This window comes from Neomonachus schauinslandi, chromosome 14 (genome assembly GCF_002201575.2).
Source record: "Neomonachus schauinslandi chromosome 14, ASM220157v2, whole genome shotgun sequence".
In the NCBI taxonomy this organism is placed as follows: domain Eukaryota; kingdom Metazoa; phylum Chordata; class Mammalia; order Carnivora; family Phocidae; genus Neomonachus; species Neomonachus schauinslandi.
The window spans coordinates 43459992-43478289 of NC_058416.1; the positions used below are offsets into that span (position 1 = coordinate 43459992).

At 35.9% G+C, this 18298-nt stretch overlaps 1 protein-coding gene and 1 non-coding gene across 2 annotated transcripts in view; one reads left to right on the forward strand and one right to left on the reverse strand.

Annotated features, from left to right (window-relative positions):
• The window catches only part of CDH2 (cadherin 2), a 210353-nt gene that overhangs the window by 144310 nt on the left and 47745 nt on the right, over nt 1–18298 (forward strand). The window contains exons 3-7 of the mRNA XM_021686273.2: nt 4664–4890; nt 6567–6713; nt 8474–8629; nt 13094–13238; nt 15856–16028. Of these exons, the coding sequence (XP_021541948.1) occupies nt 4664–4890; nt 6567–6713; nt 8474–8629; nt 13094–13238; nt 15856–16028 (848 nt within the window). The remainder of the gene's footprint in view (nt 1–4663; nt 4891–6566; nt 6714–8473; nt 8630–13093; nt 13239–15855; nt 16029–18298) is intronic.
• LOC123326730 lies at nt 16626–16732 on the reverse strand. Its single transcript, XR_006541283.1, has one exon. It is a non-coding gene; the product is annotated as a U6 spliceosomal RNA (small nuclear RNA).

Genomic DNA, 18298 nt, shown 5'->3' on the forward strand with positions numbered 1-18298 from the left:
ATATTCAAAGGTATTGGGAGTTAGTGTTTCAGCATAGGAATTTTGAGGAGCACAATTCAGTTTGTAACACCCATTGAAATTAGTAAGCCTTTTAATTTGTGTGACTTGAAAACAGTAAAATGTAGCTATCATTGATGAAGCATGTCACCGTGAAGCAGGCACTCGACACGCATTAACTCCCAACCACAGGATGAAGTCAGGACGAAGCTTTCACTGAGGAGGATTTTCTCAGTTAAGGTGTCGACCCTAATGGTTGACTGTACAAAGGGAATTACGTAATGAAAAACACTTATTTAAACCTGAATCCTCCCCCAGTATATTGCTTATTTTAGTATTTGAACAAATGCAAATTAACATTTGTTTAACAAACCCAGAAGAATTTAATAATAGATATGTTAAACCAATTCATAGTAGTTATAGGTGAGGAGCAGGGGTGATAGAAAACTAATTGACTTTAAAGAACTGAGGGGGATGGGAGGATGGGTTAGCCTGGTGATGGGTATTAAAGAAGGCACGTTCTGCATGGAGCACTGGGTGTTATACGCAATGAATCATGGAACACTGCATCAAAAACTAATGATGTAATGTATGGTGATTAACATAACATAATAAAACTTAAAAAAAAAACAACTCACAGATCATTCCCAGCTGAGTGCTTGGTACCTACCAGGTGTCCAGTAAACATTTATTGAATCAAAAAACGAAAGAAAGAAAGAAAGAAAGAAAGAGAAAAAAGAAAAAAAAAGGAAGGGAGGAAGGAAAGAAAGAAAGAAAAAAGGAAGGGAGGAAGGAAAGAAAGAAGAAAGGAAGGGAGGAAGGAAAAGAGAAAGAAAGAAAGAAAGAAAAAGAACTGACCTTTATGCAATTTCCTGCAGTTTTCCCCAGTGTCAGACTCCCTGAGGAAGGAAGGAAGGAAGGAAGGAAGGAGGGAGGGAGGGAGGGAGGAAGGAAGGAAGGAAGAAAGAAAGAAAGAAAGAAAGAAAGAAAGAAAGAACTGACCTTTATGCAATTTCCTGCAGAGAGTTTTCCCTGAGGTCAACCACTTCTCATTCATAGGATGTTCCGTGACCCTTTACAGGAAAAGGCATATTTTTTTTTCCTTCTTTGCAAATGCATTTTTCTTTAAAGGCCTTCTTCTTTCCCTTCCCTGCATCATTCTGACACCTGAATCCAAGTAGGTAGCTGAGTACCAAATTAACAGAATCCTCAGGCACTGGAAGAGTGAGCGTGAATTTCCCCTTCTGCTGGCTGCCCCTCTGCACCCCACTTCCAAGGGCCCAGCTACTCCCCTTTAGGGGACATTTAGGGTACACTCTAACTTAAGGACTTCTTTTTAATAATACTCTTTACTCTGGTACTTTTGGAGATCTAAATGTGGCATTATTCTCTTCATGAGCATTTATCGAACCCCTTTGTCTTTATTCTGTTTACTAAAGGTTTAGGTTTCGGGAACTTACGAGTCACGAGTTTAGTTGGATTCTTTTTTGCTTTGGTAGGAGAATACCTAAAGTCAAGCCATGGGCATGGATGACTCTCGGAATTTTCTTTCCCCATTTGTAGAACAGAAATAATGATTTCCACTTCAGGAGGTTATCGCTAAGGCTAAAGTAGATAACCTAATCTTCAGTAACTTGTTCAATGCCGGGCATGCAACAACTATTAATTTATTTTCTTTCGCTCCCAACAACCGAATACAAAGTCAAATTACTTAAAGATTTTTTGTTGTGGTGGTTCCTGAACGTTATTGCTGCAGCAGGCTGGACATACTTCTATGTTTCCTGCCTATTTTCAAGTTTTTTTTAAAGTTGTAAGGTATTCACCATATAATCAGTCTGTGAAAATTTAATAAGCATTTATACTGTCTCTGTCACTTTTAGGTGTCCTAGGAAACAGAATAACCAAGACTCACTGTCAGGAAGCCAAAATGAGTTTACAGTCTACTTAGAGAAGATTTAGTCACATGAAACCATTAATAAGTAGACATCATTTCTTATAATAATCCTAATGAAAATAAAATGCTAATATGTGCTTCCATGGACAGGAAATGTAAAAACAAGTAAGAGTTAAAATTAAATTAAAATAAAAAACTTGAAGCCTTCCCAAATGAAGGCATTGGCTGCCATCTTCTAAAGATCATCTAGGTGGACCCTATGCCCAAATGATGGCCTGGCTCTGGAGCTGTGGCATGGAGAATGGGGGTGGAGGAGCTTTCCAGAAAAAGTGGTGAGCATGGGGTTTGGGCTGCAGTGAGATAGGGGAATGACTGAGAAATCCAACTGGGTTGAATATGTTTTAGAAGATGATGTACAAAAATTACCAAAGAGATCAAGTGACCAAGAGCGAAAAGAGCATTGTACACCAGATGAAAGAGGGAATATAATATTATTGATAGTAAGCATGGAGGAGACCTGACAGCAACAGAGGTTTAGTCTAGGAGTAGATGCTCAATGACCTGGAGCAGGGAGAAGACCTATAGGAGGCAGATGCAACAATCCAGGTGTGAATTGATGAGGGTCCATGCTAGAGTGGTAAAAAAGGAACAAAAAAGTGCAAAGGTCTGATCTACGTTATGTTTTTAAGTTCACAAATACCTTTTCTGATATAAACAGTGTTTTTATACAAAGATGGTAAGTCTTGAATTTTGCTTTCTCAGCAGGGTTCCCCGAAATCAATTTTACTTTTCATTTTGTCTTTAATAAAAGATTAGCAGTAGATGGCATTGTTCTATAGAACAGATTACCTATTTTTCACTTTTAAATCACATGGCAAGTAAGATGGGGTAAATAAGTATCTTTTGGGATACTTCTACTCCGAAGACAAATATTCTGGTTTAACATAATTTAGTGTGAGTTATAACTTTTTTTTTCAAACTTTATTTTTTTTTAAAGATTTTATTTATTTGACAGAGACACAGCGAGAGAGGGAACACAAGCAGGGGGAGTGGGAGAGGGAGAAGCAAGCTTCCCGCCAAGCAGGGAGCCCGATGTGGGGCTCGATCCCAGGACCCTGGGATCATGACCTGAGCCGAAGGCAGACGCTTAACAACTGAGCCACCCAGGCGCCCCATGAGATATAACTTTTATTTTCATTTTTAGATGTTTGAAAAATGAAGGATGATATATGTGGGACTATGTGGGAAATAATATATTCAGTAGTTAAAGTATTATTGTTATCAAGGATTTTATGGTTACTAAGGGAAATAAGCTTGCATATTATTTGGCTGTGATCTTGTGCACATCTCAGTGAATTTATATTAATGAAAACAAAAGAACTCATCAATCCATATGTGGAGTGGGAGTTTGAAAAATTTACTTAGATATTTGAAAAATGCAAAAAGTAGTATATGATTATATTTTGTAATGTGTACCTATTAATTGCTTTCCAGAATATATCCTATGTACAAATTGGGGTTAGGACATAACATCACATGTTTACAGAAATTTAAAACATTGTTTTTTCTTTGCTCCCTTTATGCTATTCCCAGAGAAATTTTCCTCATAAAGAATGATTGAGGATTTCAAAGGAAATCATCTTCCTTAGAGAGTATTTTTATTATTTTATAATTTTACTTTGGCTTGACTATGTTTAGTCCTACATTTATAAGCATGTGGTTTAACTTTTGTGTTGTTATCCAATGAGACATAAGCTGATTGATGTTGCTCTTTTTTTGCACTTTTTTATTATTATGTTAATCACCATACATTACATCATTAGTTTTTGATGTAGTGTTCCATGATTCATTGTTTGCATATAACACGCAGTGCTCCATGGAGAACGTGCCCTCTTTAATACCCATCACCAGGCTAACCCATCCTCCCACACCCCTCCACCTCTAGAACCCTCAGTTTGTTTTTCAGAGTCCATCGGGTTGATGCTGCTTTTAAGAAAGCATTGATTTTTTTTTCAATTTTAAGTCATTACATGTTACATAAAGATAAGATATATATTTTGAGATATGTTTTCTTTTTATGTCTGAAAATTTATAAATTGTTACTGCTTCATAGAACTATTATAAGCACCATGAGGATTAGAAATTGCAAATTATTCCCGTTTTAATTACTACTACGGTCTTGTAATTCTAGAGCATGGTGGGCATTCAACATTAATAAAAGTTATTGCTTTCTTCCTTGAAGAATTTATTCAAAAATTATAAGTTAAGACTGTGTGCCAGGAAATGTGCAAAGTGTTCAAGATAACTAAGAAAATTGGCCCTGACAGTACCTCTCACCGTGAACGTCAGGAATGGCTATAAAACTGTGGTAGTAGAGTTCAGATTGCTACATGAAGATAGACAACTAGGGATGGATCCACCTTCAGTGACTCTGGAGCTGGGACAGAAAGGATGAGTGGGAGTTGTGTTAAGGAGTGGCAGATAATATCAGGGGTGAGGGAGAGCATGGCGGAAAAAACAGGTGTAGCCAAGGGCTCCAAGATGCAGGGGAATGTGGAGGGAGGGGAAAGGCTTTGGAACAAGGAGATTCTGGGGACCAACTCAGAATCAGAATCTGGTATCTTTAGTATGAGAATTCCTTTAATAATGTAAAACTGAAACTTCTGTGTTTTATGCGTACCGCGTTTTACCCTTTAACCTAAGCGGGACCCAGACTTAGACATTTCTGTGTTTGTATTATCACGTGACTTGTAGGTTTGTTATCTCTTACAGTGAAGTTCAGCAACTGCAATAGAAAAAGGAAAGTCCAGTATGAAAGCAGTGAGCCAGCAGATTTTAAGGTGGATGAAGACGGTATGGTGTATGCTGTGAGAAGCTTTCCCCTCTCCTCTGAGCATGCCAAGTTCCTGATATATGCCCAAGATAAGGAGACCCAGGAAAAGTGGCAAGTAGCAGTAAAATTGAGCCTCAAGCCTACCTTACCTGAGGATTCAGTGAAGGTAGAGTATCCAAACATGGCTTTGGAGTTATGTTTAAAAAATGAGATTTATACAGTTGGAACTAAATAGATGCTTTGCTTTACATCACATTGGCCAATATTTGAATTTTTATCATCTTCAGCCACTTCAATATTATTTTGTTGGTTTTTTTTAATCTTAATTTAGACTAAATATATATTTAAGCTATCTGAAATTGTGTTTGAAACGGTTGTTTATACTTAATTTAAATTAGAAGTAGTTGTTTGTTTTAAGTTTCTTTGAAGCTTTACAAGCTGTTAAATATAACCCGAAAATAATTCTTTGCAAGATGTCACTAGTAAAGTCTATTAAATGGGAAGTACAGATATAGAGTAGCAATAGGAAAGCATTTCTAGCTAGGAGTATTGGGTTTTTGTCTTGTCCCTTAATAATCAAATTGGGGAGTATGAATTATTTATACTACTGACCTAACTTTAAGGAATGATATACTCCCTCTGGTGGAAGCTGCTATGAACCAGAATAAAAGAAGTAGATAGACTTCCAACAAAGTACAGTTTGATTAAATTCAGCAAACATTTACTGAGCACTTACTTTGTATAAATCACTATACTAGGAATTTTTAATAAGATACAATAACTTCTTCAGTAAAGTTATGATAACTATTAGTTTCTGAATATTCTAATTCGTGTTAATTTGAAAAAAATATGAGGAGACACCAAAATCATCTATTTTGAAGTCCATAATTTCATGAAGTATAACTATTACATTTTGTAGACTTATTGTACTGTGGGAGATAAGACTACACACGTTCACTTCTGCTATTTAATTTTAAGTGTGACATACACACCCATAATCAAATATGAGTAAGTGTATTCGTGGAAAAGATATCATTTTTCTCTTGTCCCAATGTTAGACTTTTATTATGTGAAATGTAATTTATTAATCTATTAACTATTAAGGGAAATCATGTCATTTGGGGACTACAGAGGGAGAAACTGGTAACTAACTGAGTGAAAAGATGCTTTTGTTGTTGATGATTTGCTGTGTTCCAGCAAACTAGCTTGGATATTTGCATGGAAGTAGCAAGGGCTAATGGCTAAAATGTCTACAGATATAAGGAGAAACAGAAGAAAATGTTGACATCCAGCAGAGATTAATACCCAGTGTGCAAAATGGGTCATCTACAGCATCCATCATGGCTGACATAGGTTTAGAATAATTACAGCATTAATTCTGTGGGATTTAATAGGGTCATAAATATTTGAGACATGCCTTAGCAGTATGTATTAAACTTCTCTTGGAATTCAAATTAAATTTTAGCACATCAAGATCTAAATTTAATGTACAGTAGCATATTACCTGAACTGTGGTTTAAACTAATGAGAGATGTATAAAAGGACACCATTAAATTTTGCTCAATATTAACTCCTACCTAAGATGGTTATAGAAACTGCAAATAGTTTACACAGATGTGCCACATAATAAATTGTTTGGAATTCGATTCTTCAATGATCAGTGTAACCCCCAAATTTTATGGTGTTTTCTATTATTTTAATAGAGAGATGAGGAGAGGGCCTCCAGGTGAATTTTCTTGTTCAGAACAGTGAACCCTACACTGTCAGGTATCCATTGATATTGCTGTCTTTCAGAAAATGTTTTTCCCAGTACTCAGCAATGTCTTGTATTTTAATGCAAAGGAATCACAACAAATTGAAGAAATAGTATTCCCAAGACAAGTGACTAAGCACAATGGCCACCTACAAAGGCAGAAGAGAGACTGGGTTATCCCTCCAATCAACTTGCCAGAAAACTCCAGGGGACCTTTTCCTCAAGAGCTTGTCAGGGTAGGCTGGCACAATTTTAATTGTCTCCATGGCATGTGTCAAGTGTATGTTAGAAACGCTTTTGTCTGTTTTATCACAAGATAGACTTTACAACATGTATTAAAAATATATTTTTTTGCATAGATGAAATGTCTATAGTGTTGTATAGAGCCTCTTTTTTAAAAAAATTATTATCTCAGATTATGTGTAAGTAGAGCTCTCTGTGGGTCCCCTACACCACGGACGATGCAGTCTGTTGAGTGTGTGAATACGTAAGCCCTAACTCCAACATGCATCCACACCCAGACTATACCCTTTCTCACAACACACATACACACACACACACACACACACACACACACACACACCCCTTCACTTCCCTGTCTGACAGCTGTGCTCTCCATGATGATCTTTGCCCTCTACAGATAGCTTTTGAGCCAAAGAAGAAATAAAGGGGCAATCATTGCTAAAAAGGCCAGCACCAAGTGCATTTGAGAGTTTTTTAAAGAAAAAAGGAAGTGACCTCTGATACCATTAACAGAATCCCTGGGGCTGTGCAAAGCCATAGGCTTTTATAAATCTGAGAAGTAATTTTTTTTCAGTTACTCCAAATGTATACCATCAGATGTGGAGAAAAAAAATCACAGGTAGTTGTGTATGTTTAGTAAAATTAGCAACCCATTGTTTATTACAAAAGGAAAAAAGACAAAGTTATTTTGTATTTATTTATTTGAATGTAGATGTTTGTGTGCATGATTAATTTAGCATTCCAATACATACTTACTGAAAGCTGTATTTTTTAATAAGTCATTTTTTTGTATTGCGTATTTTATTTTAATGCACATTATAATTCAATTTAACAATGAACAACATAACCCCCAAATAAAGGCTTTTTTTTTTCTACTTTAATGGACAATGAGTAAAAAGAGAATTTTGCCTTAACAAGAAAAATAATAAACTAGATTCTGTTACTGGGTTAAGTATATTTACCTACTACATAAAGATCTGTTATTATCACCTGCGAAGGTATTGCCAATTGGCGCTTTCTCTGAGCTGTTCTTCTTCCTCCCTTTCTATAGTCTTTTCCTATGTCAGCTCACCTATAAACTTATTTTTCTGGGGAATTATTAGATTTGGAGGAAAAGGCAGTGAGCCTATAGTGGGTTGAATTTTTGAGAGCATAAAAATGTATTGTAAAATGATCTCTTGTATGTTTTGTTATTAATAAAGAATTTGGAGTAATAGGTGCCACCTTAAAATGACACGGAAAGCTTTGGAATTGCAGTGAATAATGTCACTATAATGCAAGTGCAGAAATCTGACTTCCAAGCTCACCCATAACATTAGAGTTCCCATGTAAGGTTGTTTCACACTGTGGCCTAAACAGTTATGTCTTCTCCTAACTGATACAAAAAGGTAAACAAGTTTTATTTCAATTAAATTGGACACCTGTTCTTATGTTAAATATTATAACCTATAATCTCCCTGGATACAATTTGATGCAGTTTTAAAAACTGACACTCCTTAAATTTGGCTTTTTGGCACTGCTCCTAGCGAGTGTTCTTTTAGAGGTTAATATTGGCCCTAGTCTTTCCGGTGATAGGTGACATCTCTTTTTGAAGCTTATCACCGAGAAGCTAGGATGAGAAAAAGGACTTGTTTTCTGGGAAGAGACGCTGTTAAGTTTGTAACTGAAAAAGGGCATGAGGTGTGGCATGTCCTGTCCTGATAAAGAGCTCGTTTAGTCTCTCATTTAATATGATTGTCTTCTTGATCCTCAGATCAGGTCGGATAGAGATAAAAACCTTTCACTACGGTATAGCGTAACGGGGCCAGGAGCTGATCAGCCTCCAACCGGTATCTTCATTATCAACCCCATCTCAGGTCAGCTGTCAGTGACCAAGCCTCTGGATCGTGAGCTGATAGCCCGGTTTCATGTAAGATTTCAGCCCGCTGATAATCTGATGTATTAATACTCTTCTAACTGTGTAGAGCTTAACGTTTGCCTCTTAACATTGGCCTTAGAGCTTTGATACTGACAGGTTTAATACCAGAAGTGAGCTTTGTAGCCTTTTCAATTTGTTGTAATGATTTCATTGTTTTTATAGGATTGATGAATGCTTAGGGTAAAAAACAAACAGTGCCAAAGAAGAAAGTGAAATTGCCAAAAATCTCCTTACCCTTTACATGTTGGTGTGGCTAAGGACTTACAGGAACAAATTTACATGAAGGAGGTCAAAATTGTTGCCTGTAAATTATAGAGATCACAACACTTTTAATGACTGTATAGTATTCCATTAAATGTGTAGGCTATAATTTTACACTTGATCTTAGCCAAAAGGCCAAGAAGCAATTAGGCTATAATTTTAATGACAGTTTCTTAAAATTTCAATAGACATCTGTGTTCGTCATCTTTATCTATTCTTCTTGGTCTGATTGTTACCATGAAATAGTCTTAGAAAATGGGTAGTACATTTTAATTTTGTTATTTGTTGGCTGTATTCCTTCCAGAAAGATGTGCCATTTTGATGCTCCCAACCAGAAATTGAGATTTCCCTTTCTCTCATAACCCAACCAACACTTGGTTTCATCAATCTGCCAATCTGAGCAATATTTTCTTAGATATAGTATCTTATTATATTTCTTATGTTCATTTTTATGCTCTTTATTTTTCTGTTTTATCTGTTTTCTTGGTGAGTTATCACAACTTTATGTATATAATTTATATGTTCATATTTTTAAATATACATATATATTTGAAACTGATTTTTCCAATTTAAAAATACTAATTGTAGTGAGTGTTTTAAAACTCGAGAATTGCCTAATATTAATCAAATTCCAAGAGGCATTTTTCTTTTTTTTTTTTTAGCCATGCTTACACATTTCCTGGAGCAAGATTTCAACAATTTTTTCATGAATTTAATATAGAAACCTAAGTTGGTCTTTATTACTTCTCCAGTTTCTGCATGAATAACTAAAACTTGCAATGAAATTATCATTTTTTTAGACAGAATATATGTGCATTATAAAAACTTCCAAATAATGCAATACTAATGAGAAAGTAACAATGATTTGTAATCTCAGTACGTAAAACCAACCTGTTTGTTTCTTTTTTTTTTTTTTTTGGAACACTTTGGTGATATGCTGTAGGATGTTTCTCTTTGCCTAGATTCATAAATGTATTTCTTTGAAATTGGCATCATTCTCTGAAACCAGCTTTTGTCACTTTTGCAATCACAAGATTTAGCATATTTCCATGTCAGTAAATAATTATTTACTTATAGCATCATTTTCAATTGCTTCAAATTATTTTGTTGAATGAATGCAATGTAATTTTAACTAATTATGGGTAGACATTTGGGTAACTTAGTTTTTTTATTTTATTTTGCAACTATAAATAATGTGGCAGCGAACATTTTTTTGTACATTTGCCCATTATATCCTTGGAATAAATTCCTAAAATTGGAATTATTTTAATAAATATAGTGAAGTTCTCTAGAATGGTTGCATTATGTTGCACTACCTGCCCACTGTGTAGGAGATATACTTTCTCCACTCTATTCTCTTACTTATCGAACTGTCATTTGCAAAGAAATGATCTTAATGCTTTAAGTTGCCTACGTTGAATATCTAATCAGAGTGAATTTCCTATTCCTGTTCTCTGTTGAATTTTGTTTTTTTTAGAGGTGGGGGGAGGGGCAGAGGGAGAGAGAGAATCCCAAGCAGGCTCCATGTCCAGTGTGGAGCCCAACATGGGGTTCAGTCTTATGACCCTGAGATCATGACCTGAACTGAAATCAAGAGTGGGACACTTAACCAACTGAGCCACCCAGGCACCCCTCTCTGTTGAATTTTCTTTTGGCTTGTTTACTTTTTATTCTTAGTGTTAAGAACCTCTTATCTATTAGGGATGTTAATGTTTAATTTGTCATATATTTTCCTTTTCTGTTGTTTGTTTTTAAACTTTGTTAATAATTTTTACCCTACTATAGTTCTTGCATTGTAAAATTAGTTGTGTTTTTCAATTTTATCATAAAGTCTTGTTTTAGAGATGGTTATAAAAGCCTTCTCTACTCCAAGATTCTAATCTCCCCAATTTTATCTATTGTATTTATTTATTTATTTTTGCATCTATATTTTTAACCTCTGTGCAGTTTATTTTACTAAAAGGAGAGAGGTATATAGATCCACTTTGTTTTTCCTTTGTAGATAGCCAGTTGTCCCATGTATTGAATTAGTATTCCCAGTGGTTTATCATCGATACTTAGTCATTCAAAACTTTTTATTCCACATATGCATGTGTTTGTTTTTAGACTCTTACACTGAACAATAACATATTTGTTGAATTTTTGCACTTGTAAAAACTTTTTAAATTATTGAAGTTTTGAAAATTGTTAAAATATTGATATGTGGTAGAGCAAGATTCCTATAGATCTAAACAGACGAATAGCATATGAGAAATTTTTAAAACTTTTTCAAGGGTGCCTGGCTGGCTCAGTGGGTAGAACATGAGACTCTTGATCTCGTGGTCATGAGTTCAAGCCCCATATTGGATGTAGAGCTTAAAAAAATAAAATGAGAGTTATTCTTTAAAAAGGGAGGGTGGCACCTGGCTGGATCAGTCTGTAGAGCATGACTCTTGATTTTGGGGTCATGAGTTTGAGCCCTACTTTGGGTGTAAAAATTAAAAAAAAATTTTTTTTAACTCTTGAGTACTACTCAGCATTCCCTTCTTCCAAAGGACTTGATTGTTTCATCAACCAGTTCATCAACCAGGTTTTTTTTAATCCTTCAGGAACATGTAATGCTAGTGCTTTTTATATTGTTCTAAACCATAAAGATGTAAGTAAAACTTCCAAACCTTTCATAAAGACAAAAGCTCATTAATAGGGAAACTTGATAAAGATAGCACACGAGAGACCAGTCTCTAATTAGACTAGTCTTGGATTTATGAATATAAATAATATCAATACAAAAATTCTAAATAATTCTTCCTGTATGAAGTTTCATTATCTGAACTCCTGTGGTTAAAAACTCAGATCAGTTTTGGGGTCAACTCTTGCTCTGCAGATTCTTACTGCCAGCACAGAAAAGAACGATACTCATAAAAAAAAAAAAAAAAAAGAATCAATTATAGAATTGCAAGGATGTTTCAGTGTCAAGATCTATTAACATGTAATGTATTAAATAAGTGAAGGAAAAAGGATTATTTTATAGCTGTTAAAAGGCAATAATAAAATTTACATTGTTTCATGTGTTAAATAACCTCTAAAATTTTTAAAAAGGGGATATGTTGATGCTTCTTTAACTTGATGAAGCATATCCAACAGAAACCATTAGCCAGCATGATACTTCACAGGAAAAAAACCACAGAAGCATTCCCGTTAAAAAGAAGCAATTCAACGGAACACTACACAGCTATTGAAAAGAATGTAATGGATCTCTATGTGCTGGATTAAAAGATTTTGAGGATATTCTGCCAAAAGTAGCCGAGTGACTGTATTAATTTAAAAAAAAAAAAAAGATAAAATTTTTAGAATACCTGTAAAACTGAGAACTCAAGCTTGGGAGAGGAACAATTGTCTTATATACTCACACACTTTGAATGTTGGCGAGTGACTTTTACAATGAAAACAAAAACCCACCTAGTGTCAAAATTCCCTAAACACATTTAATTCTGAGTTCTCTTCTGTCTTTTAATCTCTGAGACTACTCTGTGCCCAGTACATTTTTAATTACCCTGACTCATATGTACGGATTTAGCAAAAGGATTTGGGAACTGGACAGAACTGGCTTTGTCTATGGGCTCTGTCAAGAGACAGAGCAAAATCACTTAGCTTTTCTGAAGCTCAATTTCTTCACCTTCAAGCGCTTATCATTTCTGCCTCACTCTTTTGTATATGGATCAAATGAGTTAAAATCCGTAAAACTGAGCACAATGCCTAGCAAATAGTAAGTGTTGGCTTTTTACTCAAGCTTGGGAGAGGAACAATTGTCTTATATACTCACACACTTTGAATGTTGGCGAGTGACTTTTACAATGAAAACAAAAACCTGGCTAACTTAAATTTTTTTTAAAGATTTTATTTATTTATTTTGGTGGGGAGGGGCTGAGGGAGCGAGAGAATCTGAAGCAGACTGCACACCCATTGGGGAGCCCGACACAGGGCTCAATCCCAGGAACCTGACATCCTGACCTGAGCCGAAATCAAGAGTCAGACGCTTAACAGACTGAGCCACCCAGGTGCCCTGGCTAACTTAAATTTTGATGGGGAGAGTAGCTTTTTCTTCAGTTTCTCTGTTCACCCTTGCGATTTTGGTAGCATGGTGATTGTATATTTTATCTTCTCACTTGAGACATAAAAGTGTTAAATAGTTTTGTTTTCTAATTATTTTTGCAGTTGAGGGCACATGCAGTGGATATTAATGGAAATCAAGTGGAGAACCCTATTGACATTGTCATCAATGTTATTGATATGAATGATAACAGACCAGAGTTCTTACACCAGGTTTGGAATGGGACAGTTCCTGAGGGGTCAAAGCCCGGTAAGTTTGAACATAATAATTCAGAGATTCAGGAAATGCTGTGTAATTCAGCACTGGTTATAAGCAAGAAAAGGAGAAATCATGTGAGCCTTTTGGTGTTATTTTCTTTCATGCGAAATGATTTTAGGGAAAAAAGAAGGTAACAAGAAAAAACTGATTGAAGAGAGAAAACAGAAAAATATCACTTCCCACTTTGGAAAAAAATATACACTAAAGTCTCTGATTCTATATTATAGGATCTATGGGATCCTTTCATTCTGTTGCAGTTGGTAAAGTCGGTGTGGCTAAAAAGTGAGCGCTGGAAGACCAGGGACTTTCTGTTTATAAAGTACAGATTTTATCATATTACTCGGAGGAGCAAGTAAAACTCAATTAGAGAGTCTGAAATGTACTTGGTATTCCTAGGTAAAGCCAAAAAGCAGAGAGGGGGCTTGGAGACAGCTGTGGTGACACTGGATATTTACTTTGGAATGACCCTAATGTCTTCTGCAGCCCACACTTTTAAACTAGTGTCATGGAAAGTGTCCTAGCCTAGGAACAGGAGTTGCCAAACCCTCTCACCATCGTGCAGTGATGTTTGACTAAAATTTTAGACTCTGGTCCTTGAAAATACTGTGAACTTCAGAAGACCAAGGCTAGGAAGGCCAATTTAGTTTGAAAAACTAGTGGACAAGAAAACCAGTGGGTAGAGAGGTAGGAAAAGATAGTGTTTCACCAGCTTTCCTGAGATGATTTGGTGTTTGGAGAGATTTCATTAGCTGCGTCATTATTTTTATTTTGAGAGCCTCAACATTTAAAATAGTGCTACATATTACCTTTGTCACCTACGCCAGTTGATACCAGTAGCTCCTTTACGCATACGCCAATTTATAGATATAACCACATATGCCTTAGATTGGCACTTTTTCTTGGTTCAATTGTACCTGTCTATATCCTCAGAAAGGAAGTAGAGGTGGGGGGTGAGGGGAGCTGGAGTGGGAGGATGGGGCTGTGCGGGAAGTTCAACCATCTGTGGCTCTTTCTGAGTCACATTCCAGAGTAGCTTTCTTTGATATTTTAAAATACTATAAAATCAAAGAACATTAAACATATCCTTACTAAAACACTAGTCTTATACACATATTCTAAAGATAAATGAAGATAAAGATTTTTTACGTGTGGAAATTATTTTTTGTTGTTTTTTTAAATCACTTATTTCATATGTTCCTCTGTTGTTTCTAACTTTATTAAAAGTACTGCTTCACGAAAATTGTCAAAAAAAAATCATTAAAGATATATTTTTTATGCATTTGATCATGAATTTCCATGAAAGCCTCCCATAGACATTTCATGCATGTATTTCCAGTAGTCATTCTGTAAGGATCTTGAATTAAACTGCATTGTAATCAGTATTTTGGTTCAACATTCCGGAATATACTTTTTTTGTTTTGACCATTCATTTGTTCATGCAGCAAACGTTTATAGAGTCTCTGCTGTATGCTGGTCACTGTTTTACCACTGTGGGCACAGTGTTGACACAGTAGTTCCTAACCCTAACCCTAACCCTAATCCTAACCCTAACCCTAACCCTAACCTGTCCTACTGGAGCTTACATTCTAGTAGGGGAGAAAAATAAAAGCCAAGGAAGCAAGCACATATGCAATGAACTTTAAAAAAAAATAAGGGTGTAGAGTGGGCACATAATCAGAAGTGTCTCACTCAAAGGGACAATCTCTGGAAAGAGATTTGAATAACGTGATCAAGCCTTCATGAATTCTGGGGCAAAATTGTAGCATGGAGAGGTTCTAAAGAAGAACTGAGCTTAGAGCACTCGTGACGAATTTAAATTAGAGATGGAAAATTTTATATGCTAGTTCTTATAAACATCCTACAGAACAAACCTTCCTAAATAGTAACTACTTTTCTCTCTACTTCTAAATTACACAGGGTGTGTAGCTAGTTTGAACTTATTTGATTCTAATGCGTTGTAGATTTCCTTTCCAAAATATCTAATAAATTGAAGTCCCTCAGTTTGTTACATTGCTCTTGTAATCTCCTAGGAAATAATGAACCACAATGCCAAACCCCTATTCAATGTACCAAAACAGTAATGCATGGAATGATTCCTTATGACCTGAGTAAATGGAGTGTGCATCGTTATGCACACAGCTTACTTTCAGAAAGTGACTTAGGCATTGAGGAGAATCATGCTCAGCATGTCATTTTCGATGTTATTGTATAACAGAGGAAAACATGGCAAAGGGAAAGTATCAGTGGCCATAAAAGATGTTGCTAATGGCATCTATACTATTATTTGCATTTTATGTAAATAAAGGTCTGAAGTCATCTTTTCTTTGAGTCATATAGTGAACTTATAAGTTATGGAAAAAATGAGTCTTTACAAATGTATACATTTTTAATAATTTTCCTTTCAAGGATCTAAACCATGTTTTATATTTTTTAAAGTGAGTGCTGTTCTTATCAGTAGCATTTTTAATTAAATCTAAGTGACTAAATGTTTGTTTTGAAAAAGTGAAACTAAGATTGATCCGAAAGGCAAATACACCTTTTAGGTATATCTATTTAGGAGACCCTCAAGTGCAGGGTGACCATTCATTTTCCATGTGTACTGTTCTAGGAACATATGTGATGACGGTCACTGCTATTGATGCGGATGATCCAAATGCCCTAAACGGGATGCTGAGGTACAGAATCCTGTCCCAGGCTCCGAGCACCCCTTCGCCCAACATGTTTACAATCAACAATGAGACTGGTGATATTATCACAGTGGCAGCTGGACTTGATAGAGAAGTAAGCCAACCAAAAACTATTTGAATTTGTTGTTTAATCTTAAAGGTACACGTGGTATGACATGCAGTTTATCTCCAGGTAATAATACATAGACAGTATTATCCAATATCAATTTTTTAAAGAAATCTTGTGCTATTTTCTACCGAACTTTGAATTGGTTAAATGATGTATGCATACTGGATAAATCATTGCCGGTCCGTGTAATATTTAGAGTATAATTGACTAAGTTCATTAGATACATCTGGTATCTGATTTTTTAAATTCTTGGCATTTTTCTCAGTTTTCCCTTACATTCAAATGTTTTTGTGAGGAATTAAATTAAAAACCGTGCCCAAATAATGTGTGCATAAATTTAGGATAATTTTTAACAGTCATATTGTTCTTAAGATTTATTTATTTATTTTGGGGGTGGGATGGGGGTGGGGAGGGGCAGAGGGAGAGGGAGAGAGCATCTCAAGCAGACTCTGCTCTGAGCGTGGAGCCCCACGTAGGGCTCGATCCCATGACCCTGAGATCATGACCTGAGCCAAAACCCAGAGTCGGATGCTCAACCAACTGCACCACCCCAGAGCCCCAACAGTCATTTTTTTTTTTTTTTTTAATATGGAATGCTTCACGAATTTGCGTGTTATCCTTGTGCAGGGGCCATGCTAATCTTCTCTGTATCGTTCCAGTTTTAGTATGTGTGCTGCCAAAGTGAGCACCCCAACAGTCATATTTTTAAGAGGCTACAAATAACATGTGTGCTGAGGTGTTTTGTAGCCTCTCTGGATAACCTGGTTTGGTAAAAAGAGATTATCTCCTTTATTAGAATTTTCCCCTTGACTCTAAGATTAACTTACTTAACAGGCTTGAAGACTAGCAATGGCATTAATTCTACTGACAAGCCTTTAAAGTTATAAATGGAGAAAGACAGACTTCTGGCATAATTTTTGTTGAAAAAGGCATAAAATGTTGACAACACTGAAATACCATGTAGTGTCACAGTCTGAGAGTGGATGGGCATTTTGGTTAATTCTCAATGCTCATCTCACTGTGACAGACCTCAACCCCTTGGTCCTCAGACACACCTCTGTGTTTTTGGTCATGTGATTCCTGCTAGCAGGAATGCCTTGCACCTTTTTCTTGCTCTTGAACCTTCCATTTCTTCATGTTTCTATTTAAGCCCCACTTATATCCTCTCCCGAAAACCCTGTCCCTAATGAATCTTTTACACTCTTTCTCTATGCTGTTCTGACCATTTTCTTAAGAGATTCTCAAGCTCATTATTGACCATCAGTAATCATTGCGTGAGTGAATTATCAAAGTGCTAATTCATAGACATTTGTGCTTTGTAGATTTCTGGCTGAGCCAGCTTTTATAGTATGAGGTCTCATAATCTGAGACCTCAGATTATGTATGTCAAAAGGAAACACTATACCTACTGTAATAAATATTATTGACAAGGATTTTAGGAGTTGGTTTTTATGACGCTTTATTTGCCCCAGTAGCATTCACTTGAATTCGATCGAAGAAAACATTACTATTGCAATTAATTATATACGCAAGATAGTGCTAGAAGCACTTTAATAAAGTAGTATGAACAAATCAAGATTACTTTATTCACAACTGAACTGAGCTGGGAGCCTTACTTAGGAGTTAGATGTATGCCTGTAACATGTACCTATTAACTTCCGGGTGTCACTGATTCTTTGTCCAGGAATATTCTGTATTGGAGATAGTTGAAATTTAGTGTTTGCGGTAGTACTTTTCATTCAGTGATACTTGGAACATGCATGTCTTTTCACCTCTTCCATTACCGTATGAAGTGCAATTCTGAAATGCCAGTAATCAGCATGCATGCATATTTTGTTTGAGAATAGGGGGTGTTTTCTAACATTCTCTCTTGAGTGCCAGGTTGCTCATATACTGTGTAGGTATGTAGCTCATCCCCCAATATAAATATTTCTCTTTCATTCACACTTTTCATTGGAAGATACAGAAATGGGGCTTCCTCATGTTTGCACACGGCAATATTCTTATCGCATTGAGTCTGGCTGTTTCATGACAAGAAAGAGAATTAAAGATCATTTTACTAAAGCAGACCAGCCATATATAAAAACTAGAGAGACTGCATTTAGTTTAGAGGATGAAAGCCTGACGCAGTACCCTAATTGTGGTTAAGTTTATTTTGCACTGGACTGAGGCTGTCATGCCCCACCCCTGATGAAATGAACGTGGAAATGGATTAGAAACGTTAGAATCATGTGTGAGAAATAGCTTCTTGACAG